Source organism: Akebia trifoliata, chromosome 3 (assembly GCF_017979445.1).
Source record: "Akebia trifoliata isolate Shusen 1 chromosome 3, ASM1797944v1, whole genome shotgun sequence".
NCBI lineage: Eukaryota > Viridiplantae > Streptophyta > Magnoliopsida > Ranunculales > Lardizabalaceae > Akebia > Akebia trifoliata.
In genome coordinates this window covers 40,916,037-40,935,631 of record NC_141377.1, presented here as the reverse complement: position 1 = coordinate 40,935,631, position 19,595 = coordinate 40,916,037, and the positions used below count along the sequence as shown (strand labels likewise).

Below are 19,595 nucleotides of genomic sequence, written 5' to 3'. Positions count from 1 at the left end.
AATTCATTAAATACTAATAGTATAACAGCATTTATTTATTTTTATTTTGTTGTTATTGTTGTTGTTGTGTGTGTGTGTGTGTGTGTGTGTGTGTGTGTGTGTGTGTGGGGGGGGGGGGGGGGGGGGGTTGAATAAAAACTTCATGCCACATTATATATGCATCCTCACTGAAATTCAATAAAATAAACTTCTCACTTTGAAACATGTCCAGAATCTCTAGTCTTGTTTACTCTTCTTCCAACAGCATTTCTCCTTTGAGCAACACCCCCTCTTATTCTTTTAATGGATTGCAGACCAATCAAGCATTTTAGAAGAAAGAAGGGAAGAGGATCCGAATAAATAGGCATGTTGAAGCACATATTTATTTATGCATATATATAGGAATCCGGTGACTCATGGAAAAAAAATGATCACATTCGTGTAAACACAAAATCTAATGGTCGGGATTTATTACGTATCCTGATAACATAGATCCCAAAGATATTTATCCCGAGCATAAACTCTTTAACTCTTGGATTTCGTGTTAGGAGGTTAGGATCATGTGTTTTTTAGTCTTCAAAGCCACCAGGAACACAAAAACCTCATGTGTTTTTTATATGCATTTGCATGTGTATATAAACAACCACCAATGAGCAGGCACCTAGGGAACAAAAGATACAGTCCCTTGGGTTACGTATTTTAACAACCTTTTCTTTAAATATAACATGATTGCATCCTACAGAAAAATATGCATGTTACTAAAGCAATAAGGCAAGTTACCTTTAAGTTGGTGTTTGATATTGGTGGTGAGCTAACTTCATCTGAGATAGAAGCCTTAAAGTCTTCGAGAGTCCATGTTGATGCCAAAGTAATCTGAAAATCCTTAATATCAGAAAATCATTATAATCTAAAATGCATTGAAGGTTGAAACAAGAAATCTGTATCAGATGTTACCCTTCCCAACTTAAGCGCATCTTTTATTCGAGTTTTGTCTTCATGATACTGTGGAGAACACAAAACAAAAGATTTGGATAAAAGTAATCATAAATACATTAGTTCTGTCACAACTTTAACTATGAATGTTACAACAGTTCTTACAATTTGATCTCACACAAACGATAAACAGATCCCATAATGTAAAACAAACAGAATTAAGTTCTCAGCTAAGCCATAACCAAATCTCAAAATCACAGGAAAATTCTACTAATTTACTCCACCCAGAATAATTCATAATATCATAGTAAACTAAGAGAAAAGCCTTTACAGATAAAAGAAATTTACATGAAAACTACAAGCATTCTAACAACACATAGCAGAAATTATTTAACAATTAACACATATGTAACAACTAATAAGGACAGCATCTGTACAGTAGCACTCAAGGGTCCCCAATTCCCGTTGAAATTACAGGAAGCTCCGAAATGATTGAGTGGATATTTCCATAGTGTATCATTATATACAGTTTGGCCAATACCAATCAAGTTGAGATTAGATTTCTTTTTCAATGTCATCAAACCTTCAAAGACAGTTTCTAGGGACCCTTTTTTTCAATAAATAGTAATTTTATTAAAAAGCGGCATGGTCGACATGACCAAGCAAAAAAAAAACAGTACAAGAAAGAAATAGAAAACCAGGCAAAAGACAATTACACAACAATATTACAAAGCCACTCCCATCTACCAAGGAAGTCCTCGAAGAAGACATATTTGGACTCCTCAAAGATCTTACTCCACAGGAAAAGGAGACTCAAAATGGAACTAATAATATCTTGGCCTTGGGGCAGTGGTATTGTTGTGAAAGGGTGGAACTGAGTCATGGATAATCCTCAAAGATTAGCTAATGTTGGTACATTTCTCTTGTTAATATATGTCAGTTACTTACCAAGAGGGGAGGAGAAACTACTTTTTACCAAAGTTCTAAAACTCATCAAGAAACCACAAAACTCATCGAAAAACCTCAAAACTCATCTGAGCTGACTCGACTCAAACCAATGGAATTTTGGGGTGACAGGGTATACAAAGATAAATATATAAAATAGTCAATTTATCAAGTCTACTTGGAGACTTTCCATCTTGACTAGGAAAATATCCAAGAAGATTGGAAACTTGGCCGAGTTATGTAATATATACTTAATGTTCCTTGAAATCAACATATAAATGCTATTTTAAATTTTGGAATGTTAAAATATTTTAACATAATAATCATTTTTTGATTGGTAATATAATAATAATTTTTCGATAGGTAATATAATAATAATTTTAATATATAGTATATTGACTCATCTGAGTTGACTTGCAATCACCAAATTGACTAACTCGATGGATATCTGAGCCGAGACGAGTTTTAAAACATCGGTTTTAACCTTCACATGGAGCTCAAATTCATCTTCCACCTGCTACCGATCATTTATTCCACAAAATCACATCATCAAAGGATGGGAACATAATTGTTTTCTGTGAAAAGTGTAAATAATTGTGATTATTTTATATTCTTAATGCACAGCAGAAATATCAATAGCATAATTGCAATTTTTTGGTACAAACATAGTTCTTTAGATCCTAATTGCAATTTGTGGTAAAAACATAGTTCTTTAGATCTTTGTTCAGAAAATCAATTTCTAGCAAAAAACAGTGAACATCCATGATATGAGCAGTTACGAAATGTGCATGAGAGAGTAACCTGCTTCTCAAGTTCTTCAGCAACATCTTCAAACAAATCTTTTGGAGTTGAACCAGACGTGTTTGATGAAACTGCCATATACGCTGGTGAATCCTTTACCTAAAAACCCAAAACAAAGAGAGATCACGAAAAAGGTGCTATAGAAGCTATAATTAAACATGCATATTATGATCCTTCAAAAAACATGAGTCCAGATAGTACAGACCCAGGTACAAGGGTTAAAACCCACCCTACTCAGGCCTATGGGTCCAGACATGCCCGTAATTCAGGAAAAAGAAAAAAAAAACCCCGCCTCCCACACCTCAGATCTTACCACATAGATCTCTCATTAAATACAGCAGAAAAAGAAGAATCTTCAAAATCTATGTGGCAAGATCTGAGGTGTGGGAGGCGGGCATTAACCCTTCTCCCTGGGTGTATGCAATATGGACTCAAAAAATTAGTATTCCGTTAAAAATGCTAAATAAACTAGGCTACATTACCTTCATACAGTAGTCACGCCAGTGAGTTTTAGCTGTGAGAATTCCATCAGTAACATGTTCTTCCATCAACTTGCGAAATTCATCGCGATTCTTTCGCTCAGCACGTCTCAATTTTTCCTGGATTTTTAGTACAAAGGAAATGAGAATAGAGAAAGACCCCAAAAGGGTCTAATGAATAATTACAACCAACAAAAGTAATACTTTACTGCACCTTCTGTATCTTCATCTGCTCCTCATCTTCCTTCTCTAAATCACGTATATATTCCTGAAAATTTTAGAAAAGGTCAGCATAAAGTCCAACGGAACACATTTTATCAGTGTTTTAAAAAACTCACACCTTGAGGCATGAGGCGTAGGCTTCATGCCTTGAGGCATAAGCCTGAATCTCCCATAAGTAAGGCTTACAGCTTAGAGGCCTCCGCCTAAATTTGGTCTGGCAGCACTCAAATCGTGGGTCCAAAAAAATCAATTTAAAAAAAAATGCTTTATTTTACACAAATAGCCCCCCCCCCCCCCAAAAAAAAAAAAAAAAAAAATCTCTTACTTACATAATCTTACTAAATAGGAGTGTTTTTTGTCTTCTAAACTTGGATTATTAAGAGATCTCTCAGAATCTCTCTTTGAAACCCTAAAATCTCCGTACACCAAGATTTATACCTAGAGGCTCCAATACTCATCCAAATTCGAATCCATCAGTTCCTACAACTTTCTTACGAACATTGTGATCAAATAGAACCAAGAAATCAAGGATTTGCTAAAGTTTTGAGGTATGTGATTTTTCTATGTACATTCTTGAACTTTTTACCAAAAAAAATTTCAAAAACTCATATTCCTCACCAGGGGCGGAGCTAGGATTTTCTTGTAGTGGGGGCAAACTATGATTAGTTGTATAGTTGAAGAACTTGACTGGAGGGAGGTGAAGGTGTGGGGGCAAAAATTGGAGGGAGATGAGGGTGTGGGGGCAAATGGGGAGAGAGGTGAGGGAGTGGGGACAAATGGGGTATGTCATTAGTTGAAAATATAGGGGTGTCTCAAAGTTTTGTGGGGGCAAGTGCCCCCACCAGCTCCTTACTAGCTCCGCCCCTGTTCCTCACTTTTTTGTGTTTGATTTTTTTTTGTTTTTTGTTCTATTCTACCTATTTATGATTATGGTTGTGGTTGATAATGGTTGAATGCTGATGGTGGTTGATAAAATGCCTAAAGGAAGTGGTAAAGAAGAAGGGCAAAAAAGATGGGGTAATAGAAAAGACCCCACTTGGAAGCATGTGGTTGAAGTTGATGGACCTAATTCGGGTGGCCCAAAAACTTATTTGTACATAAAAAGTTTATATTGTTCGAAAACCATAACGGGTGGAGTCAAGAGGTTGAAAGATCACCTTGCGTGTACTAGAAAAAACGTTGCTCCATGCCCATGTGTACCCGAAGATGTGAAAAGGAAATGAAAGATTACTTAGAGAAGAGGCAAGGAAAAAAAAAAACCATGACTCAAAGACATTTTGAAAACTTGGCTAATGAAGGAGCATATTTTGGTGGCCCTATAGAAGATGTTGCCTCCACACTGGGTATTGGAAAAGGTAATAGTGGTGTGCGTTGGTGGGAGGAGATTATTCAGAGTTTGGCGTTGTTTCTTCAAGAGAGATTAGGGGACCTATGGATAGATATGTTGTTAATGTTGACGAAGATGGTGAAAATTCATTGCCCTAAAATGCTCCTTCAAATCTGATTACAAATCAAAAACAATTGAGAAACCAAATTTGCTTGGATATTGGGAGGTTTTTTTTTTTAAATGTCATTTCTTTCAATGTATGTAATAGTCCATCTTTTGTCAACATATTACACTTAGTTGGTATTTAATGAGAGGGGTTTGAAGCCACCAACTGGACATGAGATGTGTACTTGGATTTTAAAAGAAGTGAAAATTGTTGATAAGATGATTGATGAATACAAGAAAATTTGGATACAATCACGAGTTACCGTTATGACGGATGGTTGGAAGGATATTCGAGGAAGACAATTGATTAACTTCCTCGTTAATAACCTAGAAGGGAGTATGTTCTTGAGATCCACTGATGCATCTGATGCGGTTAAAGATGCTAATTTGATGTTCAAATTGTTAGATGCAGTTGTTGAGGAGGCTGGGAGGAGTTAGTTATGCAAGTAGTTACAGACAATGCTTCTAAAATGAAGGCAATCGGGGCAATGTTAATGGAGAAGAGAAAAAAAATGTATTGGACTCCATGTGCAGCCTATTGCATCGACTTGATGCTTGAGGAGATTGGTGAGCTACCTAGACATGCTCTTGCATTAAAAAATGCAAAGAAGGTAATGAATTTTATTTATGGTCATAGATAGGTGTTAGCTTTGATGAGAAGTTATACAAAAAAAGAGATTGTTCGACATGCAGTGACTTGATTCGCCACTGCTTATTTAACATTGCATAGCATGATGCAATGTAAACAACCACTTGAGGCCATGTTTGCATTCGAAAAATGGACTACAAGTTCTTGAGCAAAGAAAAAAGAAGGAAAAGAAGTAAAAGATTTTGTTTTGATAAACAAAAGTTTTTTGTCTGATATTTCTTTTGCAATAAAGACCACGAAACCCTTAGTAGGTGTTTTGAGAAATGTGGATTCGAAGAAAATGCCAGCAATAGATTTCATTTATGAGTCTATGGATGCTGGAAATGAAGACATTGCAAAGAACTTGGGTGGTGATGGTGGTGATAACGACAAATATAAACCCATATGAAGATAGTTGATCGGAGGTGGGAATTTAAGTTGCATCAGCATCTTCATGCCGAGGCATATTACTTGAATCCCCAATACCATTATGATCTCAATTTCTCTACCCACCATGAAGTCAAGTATGGATTATATAGTTATATGGAGAAGTTGATTGTAGATCTACAAGAGAGAGAGGAGGCTCACTTGCAGATTGATGACTTCACATATAAGAAGGGCTTCTTTGGTCTCTATCAAGCAATATCTACCTAGAACAAGCGTAGTCCTGGTAAGTTTTTAAAAAGATTTTTTTTACTTCTAAGTTTTAATTATGTCAAGCAATATGCTAAATTTTTAACATTTCAATATTTTATTATACTTATATCTTGTTAATGTCAATTATGTTATAGCAAATTTGGTGGATTGCTTATGTAGATGCAACGCCGACATTGACAAGTTTTGTCGTGAGAATCTTAAGCCTTACATGCACATTTTCAGGGTGTGAAAGAAACTGAAGTGCATTTAATCAGGTAATTTATCATATTTATCTCTTGTTAATGTCAATTATAGTGTCATTTTACTCGTGTATTTTCTCTTTCAATAGGTGCACACTAAGAAAAGAAAACGATTGTAGTAATCTAGGCTCAACTCCTTAGTATATGTCATGTACAAATGAAATTGAGGCAAAGACAATTGAAATTGTGAGAAAAAACAAATGAAGATCCATTGTTGGTGGAGCAAATTGAGTTGGATGATGAGTAGCTTGTAGACCATGACCATGAAGACGGGTATCATGGGGTTGATGAAGACGAGGCCCACGAGTGTGAGGAAGCCAGGGCGAAGATGAGGACATTGAAATGGTTCCCTCTTCAATTCCAACATCTCAGACCACATCAACCACTTATAATAGGAAGAGAAAAAAACCAATGAGTCAGCATATGACAAGAGGTGGGTAATTAATTAATTTACTCTACGTTGTTCACAATTATACTTATACAATAATTTCAAGTTTTCTTCATTCAACTCTATTTTATAGTAATTGTGATAATTTTGAATTTGTTTAGATGCAAGAAAGGGCAAAGGCACAGCAATCAAGCCCTTGCATTTGATAGATGAAGAGGATTATGAAGACCTAGAGACAAATCTAGAAGATGATAGAGGAATCTGATATCATGATGATTCTTTGGAAGACCCTACTAGTGATGAAGATGGGGATGACTATTAGTTGTTTTAATTCTTCTATAGTTTATAATAGGGTCTAAAACTTTATTCTCAGGCCTAGAGTAGTTGTTTATTTGATGTTTGATACTCTATGAGTGATGATACATTGATATTTTGCTACTATATTACATTGCTACTTCCCAACATTGTTAATGTTTAATTTTTATTTGATGCTTAAAGGTTGTTTACAATTTTTTTTTTTTTTTTCTGAATTTGTTATGATTTTTTAGGATTTTTTTATAAAATTAATTGAGGCTTACGCCTTGCCTCAAGAACCCAAAATGCCTCGAGTACGCCTTAGGTACTTTAAAACACTGCATTTTAAACTAAAATGCGGAACGTCACCTGAAAAATTTCCAAGCGATCAATTTTCTCAAGCCGTGAACATCTTTCATCATCTTCCAAGCGATCTTGAACTTTCCGCCATTGGCTGTTCACCTGGAGACAGAAGGGTTAAAAAAAACAGACCACTATCAAACTACCCAGTCAATATATGTATGAATTAATCGATATAAAAAACATTTGAACAAATTAAATAAGAACCCAGATTTTCCTTAAATACCTTAATAAAATCACAAGATTCCAGAAATTGCCTATATTCCAATATATTTCTCTTATGATCTTCCAGTGCCTTCACTCTTTCCTGCATAAGAAAGGTGTGATATGGACAATAAGTACAAAGAGCATTCACACTTCCCCCTGCTTTACAAAATAGTAAAAATAAAAATGGAAAACAAATACACATAAATTAAGGCATAAGGACCAGTTCAAATCATAGGGGAAATGATGATTAATTGATAATCAAACGAATTTTAAAATTATTCATCAAAATCATTATTTTAAAGTTCAGAAGAAAAAAAAATTAAGCCTTTGTGATGTTTACAAGGAATAGTAAAAGATTTGGAGATAGAAAGGATGATGGTGGCAAAAGATAAACTTCCAGAATATACGTACGTGTGTGAGTGCATATATATATATATATATAGAGAGAGAGAGAGAGAGAGAGCTTGGGACTAGAGCATAGGTAGCAAAAATTTGGGACCAATGTGCACCCACCATTCAGAAGTAGAACTAGGTAAGGATGCACATCTTATTTTCCTAATCATCAATACAAGAATTAACTAATCAATGAAATGAAAATGTATAATCCCTTACTAACTGCATTTCATGTCAATAAAAATAGTTAATTTGTTGATTCATCAAAAAGTTCATAAACATGAACGAGAAATTTCTACTCATACTAGTCAAACAATCTCCCATTTAAACAAGACCTTCCACCATCAAAGAAACAAATGTACTTCAGGAATTATTTTCACAGAACCAATCATCAAAATTTCATTAAAACAATCACACAAGAGATAAACCTTTAGAAAGAAGAAACCTACATAGACAATGGAATATAGTAACTTGTTAGAAACTTAATGGAAGGCCTTTTCAGGGATGGGGGAGAGCAGACTTAGGGAATACTTCATTTGAAAAATCAAGAGATATAGTCTGCACGTACCACATAAGTTCTCAAATCTCAAGAACACTTAAAATGAAAGATAGTCCATCCCTAGTTTGCAGAATTTTGTGTTTTTTTCTTAAAGATCATGTAGATTGGTTGCGTGTAAGTGCCTTTTATTTAAAAGGAAATAATTCCTCTCATCACTATTGGAAATAATCTAAGTTGTTATTTTAGTTCTAGTTGTTTTCTAGTAATAGCTCTTTTATTTATTTTGTATATGTAAGGGCAGTTTTGTCTTTTTACTCTTTTTATTATTATAAATTCCTGCCAAGGTCTCAGGTTGAGACTTGAGTTTATGTCTTCTCAAATTCTTCTTAGTATAAGAGACAAGGAATTCACCCCCCCCCCCTCCTCTCCTCCTTGGTTCCTCTCCTTCTAACCTAGAGCAGCCTCATTCGATCTTCTCCCCTTCGGGGGTTTTTAATCTTTTTTTTTTCTTTTATCACATGCTGCAATAACCTTTCTGCACTGTGTTTCTACCCTATGTTAGGGTTTGTTCCTTCAACTTAACTTTTTTTTTGGATAATAACAGCAGTTGCTGTTTTTGGGGTGTGCGACAGCAACTGGAAGTGCTGTTGGCCCCTACTAGGAACTTTACAGCCCTGCGGCAGCAATGGGAGTGCTGTTGGGAGCTTTACAGCCCTGCAACAGCCCCTCTACAACAGTGGGTGTTTTTTTTTGGTGCCCTAGGAATTAAAATATCTAAAAACATGTATGTGTATGATTCGAAGTCCACAGGGAAACAAATGTAGATCAAGTACAGGTGAGTCCACAGGTTTGGGTTCAAAGGATAAGAGAAGGGGAAGGCCAAAAGTAACACAAACTGAAGTATAGATAAATAATTCAAGGCGTACAGAACAAAGGATATTGCCCTAAATAGACAATAATGGTGGCATGGGTCATATAAAAGAAAAGGGGGCTAGCTACTTAGGTCAAATAGCATAACGTTGTGCTTGCTTCTTGCACATGAGGCAAGGTCATTTTATGTGTAAGAACCCCTGGTTGAAAGGAATTAATATCTGATAGTGTATATGTCTTCGACTTGAAGTTTACATGGGAATGTAGGCCAAATAGTGGGGCAATTTTGGATGATGGTGTTTCGGGGAGTACCATAGATCTGAATCTGGCAATGTGATAATTCAAGTTTTTTACCTTCTTCTGAAGTTCTATCAAATAGTTTTCAAAAAGATCCTGCCGATCCCTAGGGCGCTCAACAGCCTTGTATCGCTCATCATCCTCAAACATTGTTATAGCTTTACTGAACAACAATGCAAAAGTTTTGATTAGCACATAAAATACCAACAAATGTTGTTTACCATGTTATAGGTAATATAATTCAGAGAAGGCACAAACTAAAATTAAAGAAAAATCAAATTTCAATGCTACATAGGGAAAAACATGAACCTCCATCTGGTGGATGATGTGAGCTCTCTGGACTCCTGATGATAAAAAAAATTCAATCAAAATAACCATTAGTTCCACGGCACATAATAAAACAGATTTTAGGGAAGTTTATATAACTTGCCTCTAACATTTTTGTAAATTCCTCCCGTGCCCTTTTTGCTTAATGCGCCTCTCCTCAGCATCATGCTTTTTCCTTTGCCCCAAGTACTAATAATATAATAAGAATAAGATTAATAACAGTGATAATGATGAAGAAGAACAAAAACAAGAACCAAAGTTACTAAACAACCAAAATGTGTACAGAGTTTCACAACAATGCCCATCCTTGTGAAGGCTTACCTCGTTAAAAGCTTGCTTGCGCTCTCCAAGTGTTTTCAGGGCACCATATCGCTTGTCATTTATTATTACTCTCATGGCCTGACAGTTTCCTTTCAATGTCAATGTAAAGCACTAAATTAGAAGTTGGAAATATAAAGGAGCTATAAGTAAGCTACCTGTTCCCAAGAGCAGTCAGACTCAACATTTGCTGATTCCAGAAGTGCTTTAAATGCATTTTTCGCTTCCTGAAAGAAATTAAGTGCGTGTCATTTAGCAGAATACAAAACAATAAATCAATTGTATGGGGAAATTCTAAGTATGAACCTGCTTATTAGCATAAACCAAGGGTTCATCATCAACTTTTTTCTCCTCCATTGGGGTAACATTAGTCTTTCCAGCAACCGCCATGCCTTTTTTTGCTTCCTGCAATGGATAGATAACATCAGCATGTCATTGCATGCATGTCAAATCAGCAATTCTTAAGTGTTGTACAAACTGAAAAAGAAAAGCAGAGAAACAAGATGTTGTAACGCCAACAGTCCTACTCAAGAAATATCAGATACAATATCATGGGCATCTCTTACCATCAAGCATTTAGAGCATTGTGAATAGCATTTCAACCATCAAATTGAACACATTTACTCATACTATAAATGCAACTGTTTTGGTAAATGTTTTCAATATTCTAAGGCCTAAGTATGTTTAAATCGGACTAAGAAAACTAGCAGTACCTCCAAATCCTGAACAGATGCTCCACCTACAGAATTTGCAATGTCTTCAGTATGTATATTCTCACCAGTACTCCTACAAATGCAACGATTTGAAGGAAACAATCAAATAATTGAACATAACAGCACCTCATAACTCAAATCTGTAAAACTAATAATAATAAGAATACGAATAATAAAAGAAGTAAAAGATGTCCGTACGTTGTTGCAATGGTAGTGACTGAAGAAGCAGGAAGTGGAGTAACAGGTGCAACAGGAGAATGACCTCCAACAGCATTCATTGTTACAGCAGAAGACTCGGAATGAATAGATTGAGAATCAAAGGCCACCACAGGTGGTGGATCCGCTATAGCAACAACAGGTGTCACAGCAACTGGGCTTGACGCTACTCCAGATGTTGCAGCCGATGGTGTTTCAACTGAAGAGACAGTGACAACACCTGGAGATTGAGAAGTCAATGCAGTTTCTGACTGAATTCCATGATTAGTCATATTTTCTGCTTGCTCGCGAGCTAACTGGAAACATTTGCAAACCAAGATTAGAAAATATAAAACTCAACATAGCAGAAGTACAAACTAGGATAGGCACAACCTCCGCTTGGGCTAGAATTACCATACAATGGGTTGGGCTCAGGCTGAGATTTTATACACACTTGGAATAAGAGGAGATATAAGCCCTATACCGAACAAAATAGAGGGATAAAGTCCCCTAGAACATATGAATCCCTAGACCATATCTCTATACAATTTCTCTCGATCTCTTCCCTTTGCTCCTCCACACCGAAGAAGGCAAAACAGAAGAACAAAGAAAAAGGAGTTAGGAGAAATTTGTGCTTTCTGTCATTTGCTTCCTCACTCCCCACTGAGAAATAAGGATTATGGACAAATAGAACAAAGTAGGGAATGGACGGGGATTTGGAAAGCTGAGCTTTACAAATTGAGCTCTAAATATTCTCCTTTTAACCCAAGTAAACCTAACCTGAGTTACAGGTAGGATCGAGCTACTCAGGCTTGACATCGGATTTGGTTCAGTTTGAGTTGACCCAACCATTGAAATGGAAGCCTACAGAAAATTTGAGATACTTGACCAACTTTAGTTGTACAAGTCAAGAAAAAGAAACCTTCAGTTCATCAGGAATTGTCCATTTAGATTGCTTTGTGATCTTGTTGTAATAATACCTGCAAAAAAATTCCCAGATTGAAAATGAGATTGTTTATAAACCAATAACCAAAAGAGTGCCCCCAACCACATGTTGAAATTGCAGTGAAGAGTTAGAAAGAACTTGTTGGTTATCAGAAGCTCACTTACTTTCTTCCTTCTTGGGTTGTAAATTCCTTCCATACAGTGGATGCATCTGCCCTCTGTAATGTTGATAGAGATTGAATTAAGGGAAAAGTGAACATTTAAATACACAATAAAACCTTCTAGTTCTAAAAGGGATGGTAAAAGCATATTAACTGCAGACCATTGAAGGTCATAATGCACAATAGGACTGAAAGTCAACCAGAGGACCTGATTACATGGACTAAACAGATTATAAATGCCAAAGGAAGACAAACATAACATCCTAACAGTAAGTAGAGCAAGAGAGAGAGCAATCATGAAGTATAACAATATTATGATGTTTGCACTTAGATCCAACTGGCATCCTTAGTGTTTTATTATTTTCATAGAATTGCATAAAAGATGTGCATTGCTTCTCCAGTGAACGCAAGCTTTACATCTTAGAGATGCCTGTCTCAAAATGCAGGTTTGATTAATAATTAGAAAGAAAATACTGAACTGGAAAACGTTTACCAAAAAAAGAAATAGCACAAATGAATCAGAGGATTGATATATAAAGTAATAAAAGGAGTACATGCTAAGAAGAGTGTCAGACTCCATTAGCAAATGGAAAAAAAATCAACAAGACAAAATGCAGCATTTGAAAGAAATTAGGAACCAAATGAAACTGGAAAACTCACCATGGACAAAGCAAGTTCAGGGGAAATGGTATATGCCATGGTCCCCAGAATCATAAAAAGAGACAAGAAAAGATTATCTTTTCTTTTTGGCTAGTTATGGAAAAGATAGAGCATAAGAATGCTAAATTAATCAGTAGAGTTTCTATTTCAAATTAACTAAGGGTAAAAATTTATTCACTGGAAATCACAAAAGGTTCTCAACATAGAAATGCATGCAATTAATTTACTTTTATCATATACAGTTAATAATATTATTCATGACAGTAATGTATCCATCTTTTGAATCATTCTTTGATTCATAGCATATTGATGTACGAAGGCATGAGTACTACAGAAAGAAGTATGATTAAGAAAAATCAATTTCTCTTCCACTTATAAAATCCAATTTCAATTGCCAATAATGCAACTATGCACTAAATCTAAACAATAACAGCACCCCTACCATAATTATGGTTGTCTTATTCAACGAAAAGCTTTTTTCAATATGAAAAGCACATCAAGGAGAATGCTTTCCCCTGAAAACTAAACCCTATACTATTTCTAAAAAAACAAATTTTAAAACTGTTTTCTCAAGTGTTTGGTTGAGTGTTGGGAAAACCAAACACACCATGCAGCAAAGGAAATTGGAAATTTATCCCAATCTACACTAACCCTGATTGCAACAAAGAATGGTGGAGATATGATGCCCCTCAAAGTATACCAATGTCCCCACCAAGATGTAACACCTTCAGCAGTTTCCTGGCTGTAAAAGCCACAGCAGGCGCATTGGTTGATCAACTCTCTTCATTTTCCTGCAACACTGCCAGTTAAATAACACCACCCAACTGCAATCTTCACAGGACAGTTGCTATATTAAGGGGATTTCTGGCAATGGGAAGTAATACAGAGGAAGAGGAGGATTAGGGTTTAGGTTCTGGCACAGAGGAAAAAGAAGGGGTCGAGGGAGGGACATAGAGAATAAGAGAGGTACCTTTGTTGGAGGTCAGGCTGTTGTATGTGGCCATTGTAGAGAGATCTTTAATCTTGGGGTCGAGAAAATTTGTGCAATAAAAAGAGAAAACTAACCCCATAAAATGAAACAGGAGAGGAAAGTGATGACATTTTCTCAAAGAATGGACCCACTTTCTGAGACTTGAAAAAGCTTTGGAAGCAGGCATTTCACTAGCCTAAATTTAGGAGCAAACCAATCATGGGTAAAATAACATTTTCTGGAATTTGTACTCATTTCCATACTTTTCATGTGAATCAAACGAATCCTATGCGGATGCATCAAGGTATGACATTGCAATATAAGGTACTTAACGGTGGAAAACATAGAGATTCTTCAATAATGTGACTGGTAAAAATTAGAACACAGATATCATATTGAAAAATTGCATATGCAAAGGGTGCCTCCATTGTAACATCAGAAAAGGAATGGAATCACAAATTGACACAGAAAATAACATGAAATGTTATATAACGAAGTATGTTGATGAGAGCGCACAAGTTCTACTCTCTTTTTTTGTAAGTAGCACAAGTTCTACTCTGAAAAAGTAAGTGACCAAGAAATTCCCTATCTACAAGAGAACCATGAGGCAATCCATGTAAAATGAATCATCACAACTGATAAAGTATAAACAGAAAAAAATAATTGGGGAGAGGGGGGTGGGGGGGTGTTAAGACATCCAGAATATGCATCAAGTAGCATATATCCATAGCCCTTGTACCATTAAGTTAGTAGCGCTTACAAATGACATGTTATTTGAGAAACATAAGAAGGAAATGATAATTGAATAAAAAAAAGACATCCAACAAAGCTTGTCGATAAAAAAAACAGGCATCCAGTCTGCTTTATATGGCACATAAATGCAGTCAGCATGTTAAACATCATCATATATTTTCTCTTTGCTTTCGAACCAACCTTATTGAATGTAATAGGGTGGATGCTAATTCAACAACCTACGGGCCTAAAAATTAATATTTATCATCGAATTGTCAGCAAACATGAAATTGGCAACCCTAGTAGAAAGCATAAGGCGGTATATCTAGCCTGTAGCAGATGAAACCAAACATGAATGCAGACAACTGAAAATATAAGAAGCTTCATCTCATGCCAAAAGCTTTAACATTACTAGCAAGAACAGCAGCCTTTTCTTGGCTAATCTCATCCAACAATAAATTGTATCCAACAACCAATTTCATAGGAAATCTCCCTAAATGAGAAATAAAAGGTAAAATAGCAATGATTGCCTGTCGTGAGTACGAGAAACCCCGCCTTCAAAAGTGAGCATAATGAGCAGTTGTTTTTTTTCTCCTGACTTTCCATGGCATCTACAAACCAGTGGAAGAACATGCAAAGAAACAGAGGATTTGAATAAAACAATTCTGATCAATTTAAGTGAACCACGATTGCCAACATCCACAGAAGGGAAAATATTTCTAGATATTAAAATGCTATTTAGCATAAAACATGGTAAATGACATGTCAATTATAAAAAAAACAGTATGAAACCTGGTAAATGACTTGTTCAATTAAATGAAAAACAGCCAGCAACCATCCAATGATATGACTCACCTCAATAGGCGTCATCAATTCTAGTGGCTTTTCCCAACTAGATTGTCTTGTCTTCTTGTTGTAATAATATCTGAAAGTAATACATATTAAAGAATATTAAGACTATCTACCAAAAATTCTACTAAATTGGCTCTATTAGAACATAAAAAGCAGTTATAATTATCACCGTACCATTCTTATAGTGCAAATACTATAAATCAATTAAAAATTCAAGCCCTGCAAGAATTGGTTTTTCATTAAATCACTTACCGTCTCCCATCAGCAGATGTGTGCTCTTGCCAATCCGATGAAGACTGTGTGTTGGAGTTAGGTTGCACATTTGTGGCCTGGAACCACGAAAAACAGAAAATGCAAGGAAGAAATCTCAGTTAACAACTATAAAGCAGCACCATTATTTCACATGGCTAGAGAATCACTAAGCAAAAATGAAAGGAAGTAATAGAGAAAGACTTACAGGAACAGTGGCAGCCGTAACTGATGGTTGTTGGCCAGACTGCTGCACATGTGTGACAGGAAGTGCATTCTGGCTTCCAGTCATCGACCAATGTTGTCCACTAGCAGGAATAGTGGGAGCATGCATTTGAGATATTTGTTGATACTGGGATGAGGCATTAATGTTATTTTGTGACTGACCATAAGAAGATGGAGCGAACTGCAAAATAAATAAAAATTGAGTGTTAAAAAAAATCCACGAACTCAAAACAATCAAGTCAACTACGAGTACACTATTACATAATCTTACAGTATATGAAGAAGAAAGAGGCATTCCCAAGCCACCTACACCAGGCATATGATTACTTAAAGGCTGATTATTTTGCTGAGGCTGTGATGAAGGCCTGTTTGGTTGAACATGAGGCATTGGAATTGATTGTGACGAAGGTGTACCATGACCTGGCTGGCCAGTTCTAGGAGGTAACTGCTGCATCAGTTGAGGAAACTGGAGCTGTTGACTTTGAGCAGAAGGAAGTCCAACATTTGATACAGAGATACCTTGACCAAGAGGCCGAAATTGTTGGGAAGCAGATGGCATAAAGGGCTGTGCTTGTTGTTGTGGGGCAACGGGTCGGAACTGTAATAAATATTGAACCACAAATCATTTTCATTTAAAATTTTAATGGAAATAACATGAATGAAGAATCAAAATTTGTTTTACAAAATAAAATGAGAAAGAAAACAAGCATCTACCTGCATAGACATTGGTGGACCAAAATTTTGATGGCCTGCAGATCCAACTAGAGGAGGCCTAAGTGGCTAGTTAAAAAAACAAGAAAGAGAAATGTATCAGTCATGCAATAAAGCCAAAGTCAAAATACATAATAAGAGTTCGCGTAACAAGGAGGAATATTTGTGCTACCTGTGCCCCGGATGATTGTGGGTTACTGGCCATTTCTACAAAGAATGAAACCTCAGCTAGACACAAGTACAAAATCAACAAACAAATTATCAATAATCATAAAGGTATGCATGGGGGAAGCCAAATATTGGCCGCAACTAGTATAAGACAACGAGTAAAGAAAAGAAAGCATAATGGGGGGGGGGGGGGGGGGGGGGATAATAAGTGCATGGAAAGTATGGTTTAAAATTTTCAAGTAGAAAATATTAATCACCAAGATATGATTATGATAAAAAATGAAAACCAAGAACCTAGAATAATCACTCCTACATGCTCCAAAATGTGAAAACCCTCGGTAAAATATTAGATAAGGTCATAGCTCAACGAGTATAATTTGTAACCAGTCAAAACATAGATGGGGGAGGGGAGGGGAGGGGGTCTCAAATTAACCTGCCAAAAAATAGAGAGGGGGATGAAAAGATCTCAAATACTCTTATCCTATTTTACATAAACAAAGAATATGTATGATAACCTCCCTTTCCTCGCGCTACTTGCCATTTATCCCATCGGGTTCGTCTCACTACTAATAATCCAACAGATCATAGGGAACAAGATCTCAAATCCTCTTATGTGATCTGAACAGAATGAGATCCAAACTTTGGATAGAAGTCAGAGCAACATGATCAAACCCTTTTTTTTTTTTTTATCAAACCCATTCAATAGCCATTATATAGAGAAAAAAAATGACCAACTTGCTCTGGCAAGACTACAATGCATGAGAATTCAATCCACAAACTTGCCACCCTCTTTACTTAAAGAGCAAAGATTGACAAAGGAATAACATCTGAAATAGGATTATCCATGGTTAAGTATTGTCTAAAATCACCCACATGATAAAATAAAAATAAAAAAAAAAAAAAACCTTTGACCCCCCTATTGCTATCATAACCAAGTATAAACATATAATTGTTTATACAAAACAATCATAATGATTTCCAATACATAACACACTTGTATTTTCATAATATTTGTTTGATAGTTCGAATAACAATTACTTTTCTATTGGCTATGGGAACCAAGTGTAATTATATAATTGTATGCATAAAGAAATCAGACTGCTTTTTCATATATGATGATACATTTAATATTCATTTATCCGGATTTAATAGTAGATATTGCAATACCAGTTATTTTCACAATCATTTCGGCTCAGCAACAATAATCCTATTCTACCGTATTCACACTGTTGGAACTCAACATCTACTAAACTTTTTCTATGACCTTGTTATTTCTTGATTGAGAAATATTCTAATGAAATATATAACTGGTTATATTATTGTCCTCTAAAAAAAGTCCCTAGTTTGATCAGCTTTCATCAGTCGCACAGAAACCTGTTTTAACATGCCATGGTGCCGCTGCCACACAATAGAGTTGAAAACTAACGACCAAAGAAAATCCAACAAATTCTAAAAAAATTCATATAAAAAAAAAAAAATTACTGTTTATCTCAAGTTTCTTCTGTCAATAACACCGTTTCATAAATTCTGACATAATCTCAATCCAAAACCCTAGCCTTGACTCTAAAAGAAAATTCAACTGCATGGCTCAAAAGCCCTAACCTGGAACCGTTCTTCCTGACCGAAAAAACTAAAACCTTCGCTCTAACCTTCCTAAAAGCCCTAACTTCGCATCTCAAACAATAAACCCTAGCTCATTAATCAGTGCATTGTAACATCATGAACCGAAATCTAAAAAGTTCGTCACAGTATCAATGGAGAATCATTCACTGTAACAGAATAAAGGTTTTTTAAAAGAAGAAGATAATGAATTCGACGTGAATAAATTGAGATGAAAAAATAAAAAATCGGAACAAAAACATGAAAAATAAGAAACTAAAAGGGGGCAAAAAGGTACCAGTTTCAGGGATTCGAAATAGAGGTGATCTGAGTAAAAGTGTTCTCTATTTCTCTGCAACAGGCAACAAGCCCTATACGGAGACAGAGAAACACTTATGAGTCTTGAGGACACCCTAATATGGTTTCCTGCACTCTTAGATTCCCACGAACAACAACTGTTCTTATAACTTTGGACTTGGACTTAAAACAGATGGATACGAATTGGATGCATCACGTAATATAGTTTTAAGATGTCACCCCTAAAATTGCGTGGACGCATCCATTGGTCCCAATGATATATATTATAAAATGATTGTAAATACACCAATCACACTGATTTTGGGTAATAGATGGGCCAAAGACGCATGAGTTCTGCGGGACCATAAGTGTGCCATGAATTAGGGAGTGATAGAGCACATTTTGGGTAAGAATATGCAAACTTTTTGTGGTCTTGATAAAGACACCTTTATCGAATAGTAAATGTTATGGGTCTGACAAGCATTACTAAGTTAGTGAGGATTTCACCTATACTAAAAAAATCTTGGGCTCACTTTGTGACATCTAAAAACATGATCTGATGCTTAAGCATTGTAGTGGACAAGATTATATAAACTTTAAAAATAAAAGATTTTCATGGTTGAATTTTAATTTTAAATTTAGTGATTAGGTGGAAGTTTGACAGTTGTCCTTTCTCAAAATCTTGGATCAAAGTCAAGATAAATGTTTTTGGTTTTTTTTTTTTTTTTTATCAAAGCTTTTTCATGAAATCTAGATTTTTGTGATGTTGGATTGTTAATGTGGCAATCCA

General features: G+C 35.7%; 1 protein-coding gene across 1 annotated transcript in view; it reads right to left on the bottom strand.

The window, feature by feature from the left end:
- Positions 1–19,020, bottom strand: part of LOC147406980 (pre-mRNA-processing protein 40A-like) — a 33,410-nt gene extending 14,390 nt beyond the window's left edge. Inside the window, 25 exon segments of the mRNA XM_086435348.1 lie at positions 760–852; positions 934–981; positions 2,659–2,757; positions 3,141–3,257; positions 3,352–3,405; positions 7,427–7,519; positions 7,644–7,724; positions 9,741–9,846; positions 9,993–10,027; positions 10,114–10,151; positions 10,154–10,199; positions 10,332–10,409; positions 10,487–10,555; positions 10,635–10,733; positions 11,042–11,114; positions 11,240–11,553; positions 12,159–12,216; positions 12,347–12,399; positions 15,560–15,629; positions 15,809–15,885; positions 16,014–16,211; positions 16,302–16,628; positions 16,745–16,810; positions 16,914–16,969; positions 18,807–19,020. Of these exon segments, the coding sequence (XP_086291474.1) occupies positions 760–852; positions 934–981; positions 2,659–2,757; positions 3,141–3,257; positions 3,352–3,405; positions 7,427–7,519; positions 7,644–7,724; positions 9,741–9,846; positions 9,993–10,027; positions 10,114–10,151; positions 10,154–10,199; positions 10,332–10,409; positions 10,487–10,555; positions 10,635–10,733; positions 11,042–11,114; positions 11,240–11,553; positions 12,159–12,216; positions 12,347–12,399; positions 15,560–15,629; positions 15,809–15,885; positions 16,014–16,211; positions 16,302–16,628; positions 16,745–16,810; positions 16,914–16,946 (2,325 nt within the window). The 5' untranslated portion in view covers positions 16,947–16,969; positions 18,807–19,020.
- Between the last annotated feature and the right edge of the window lie 575 nt (positions 19,021–19,595).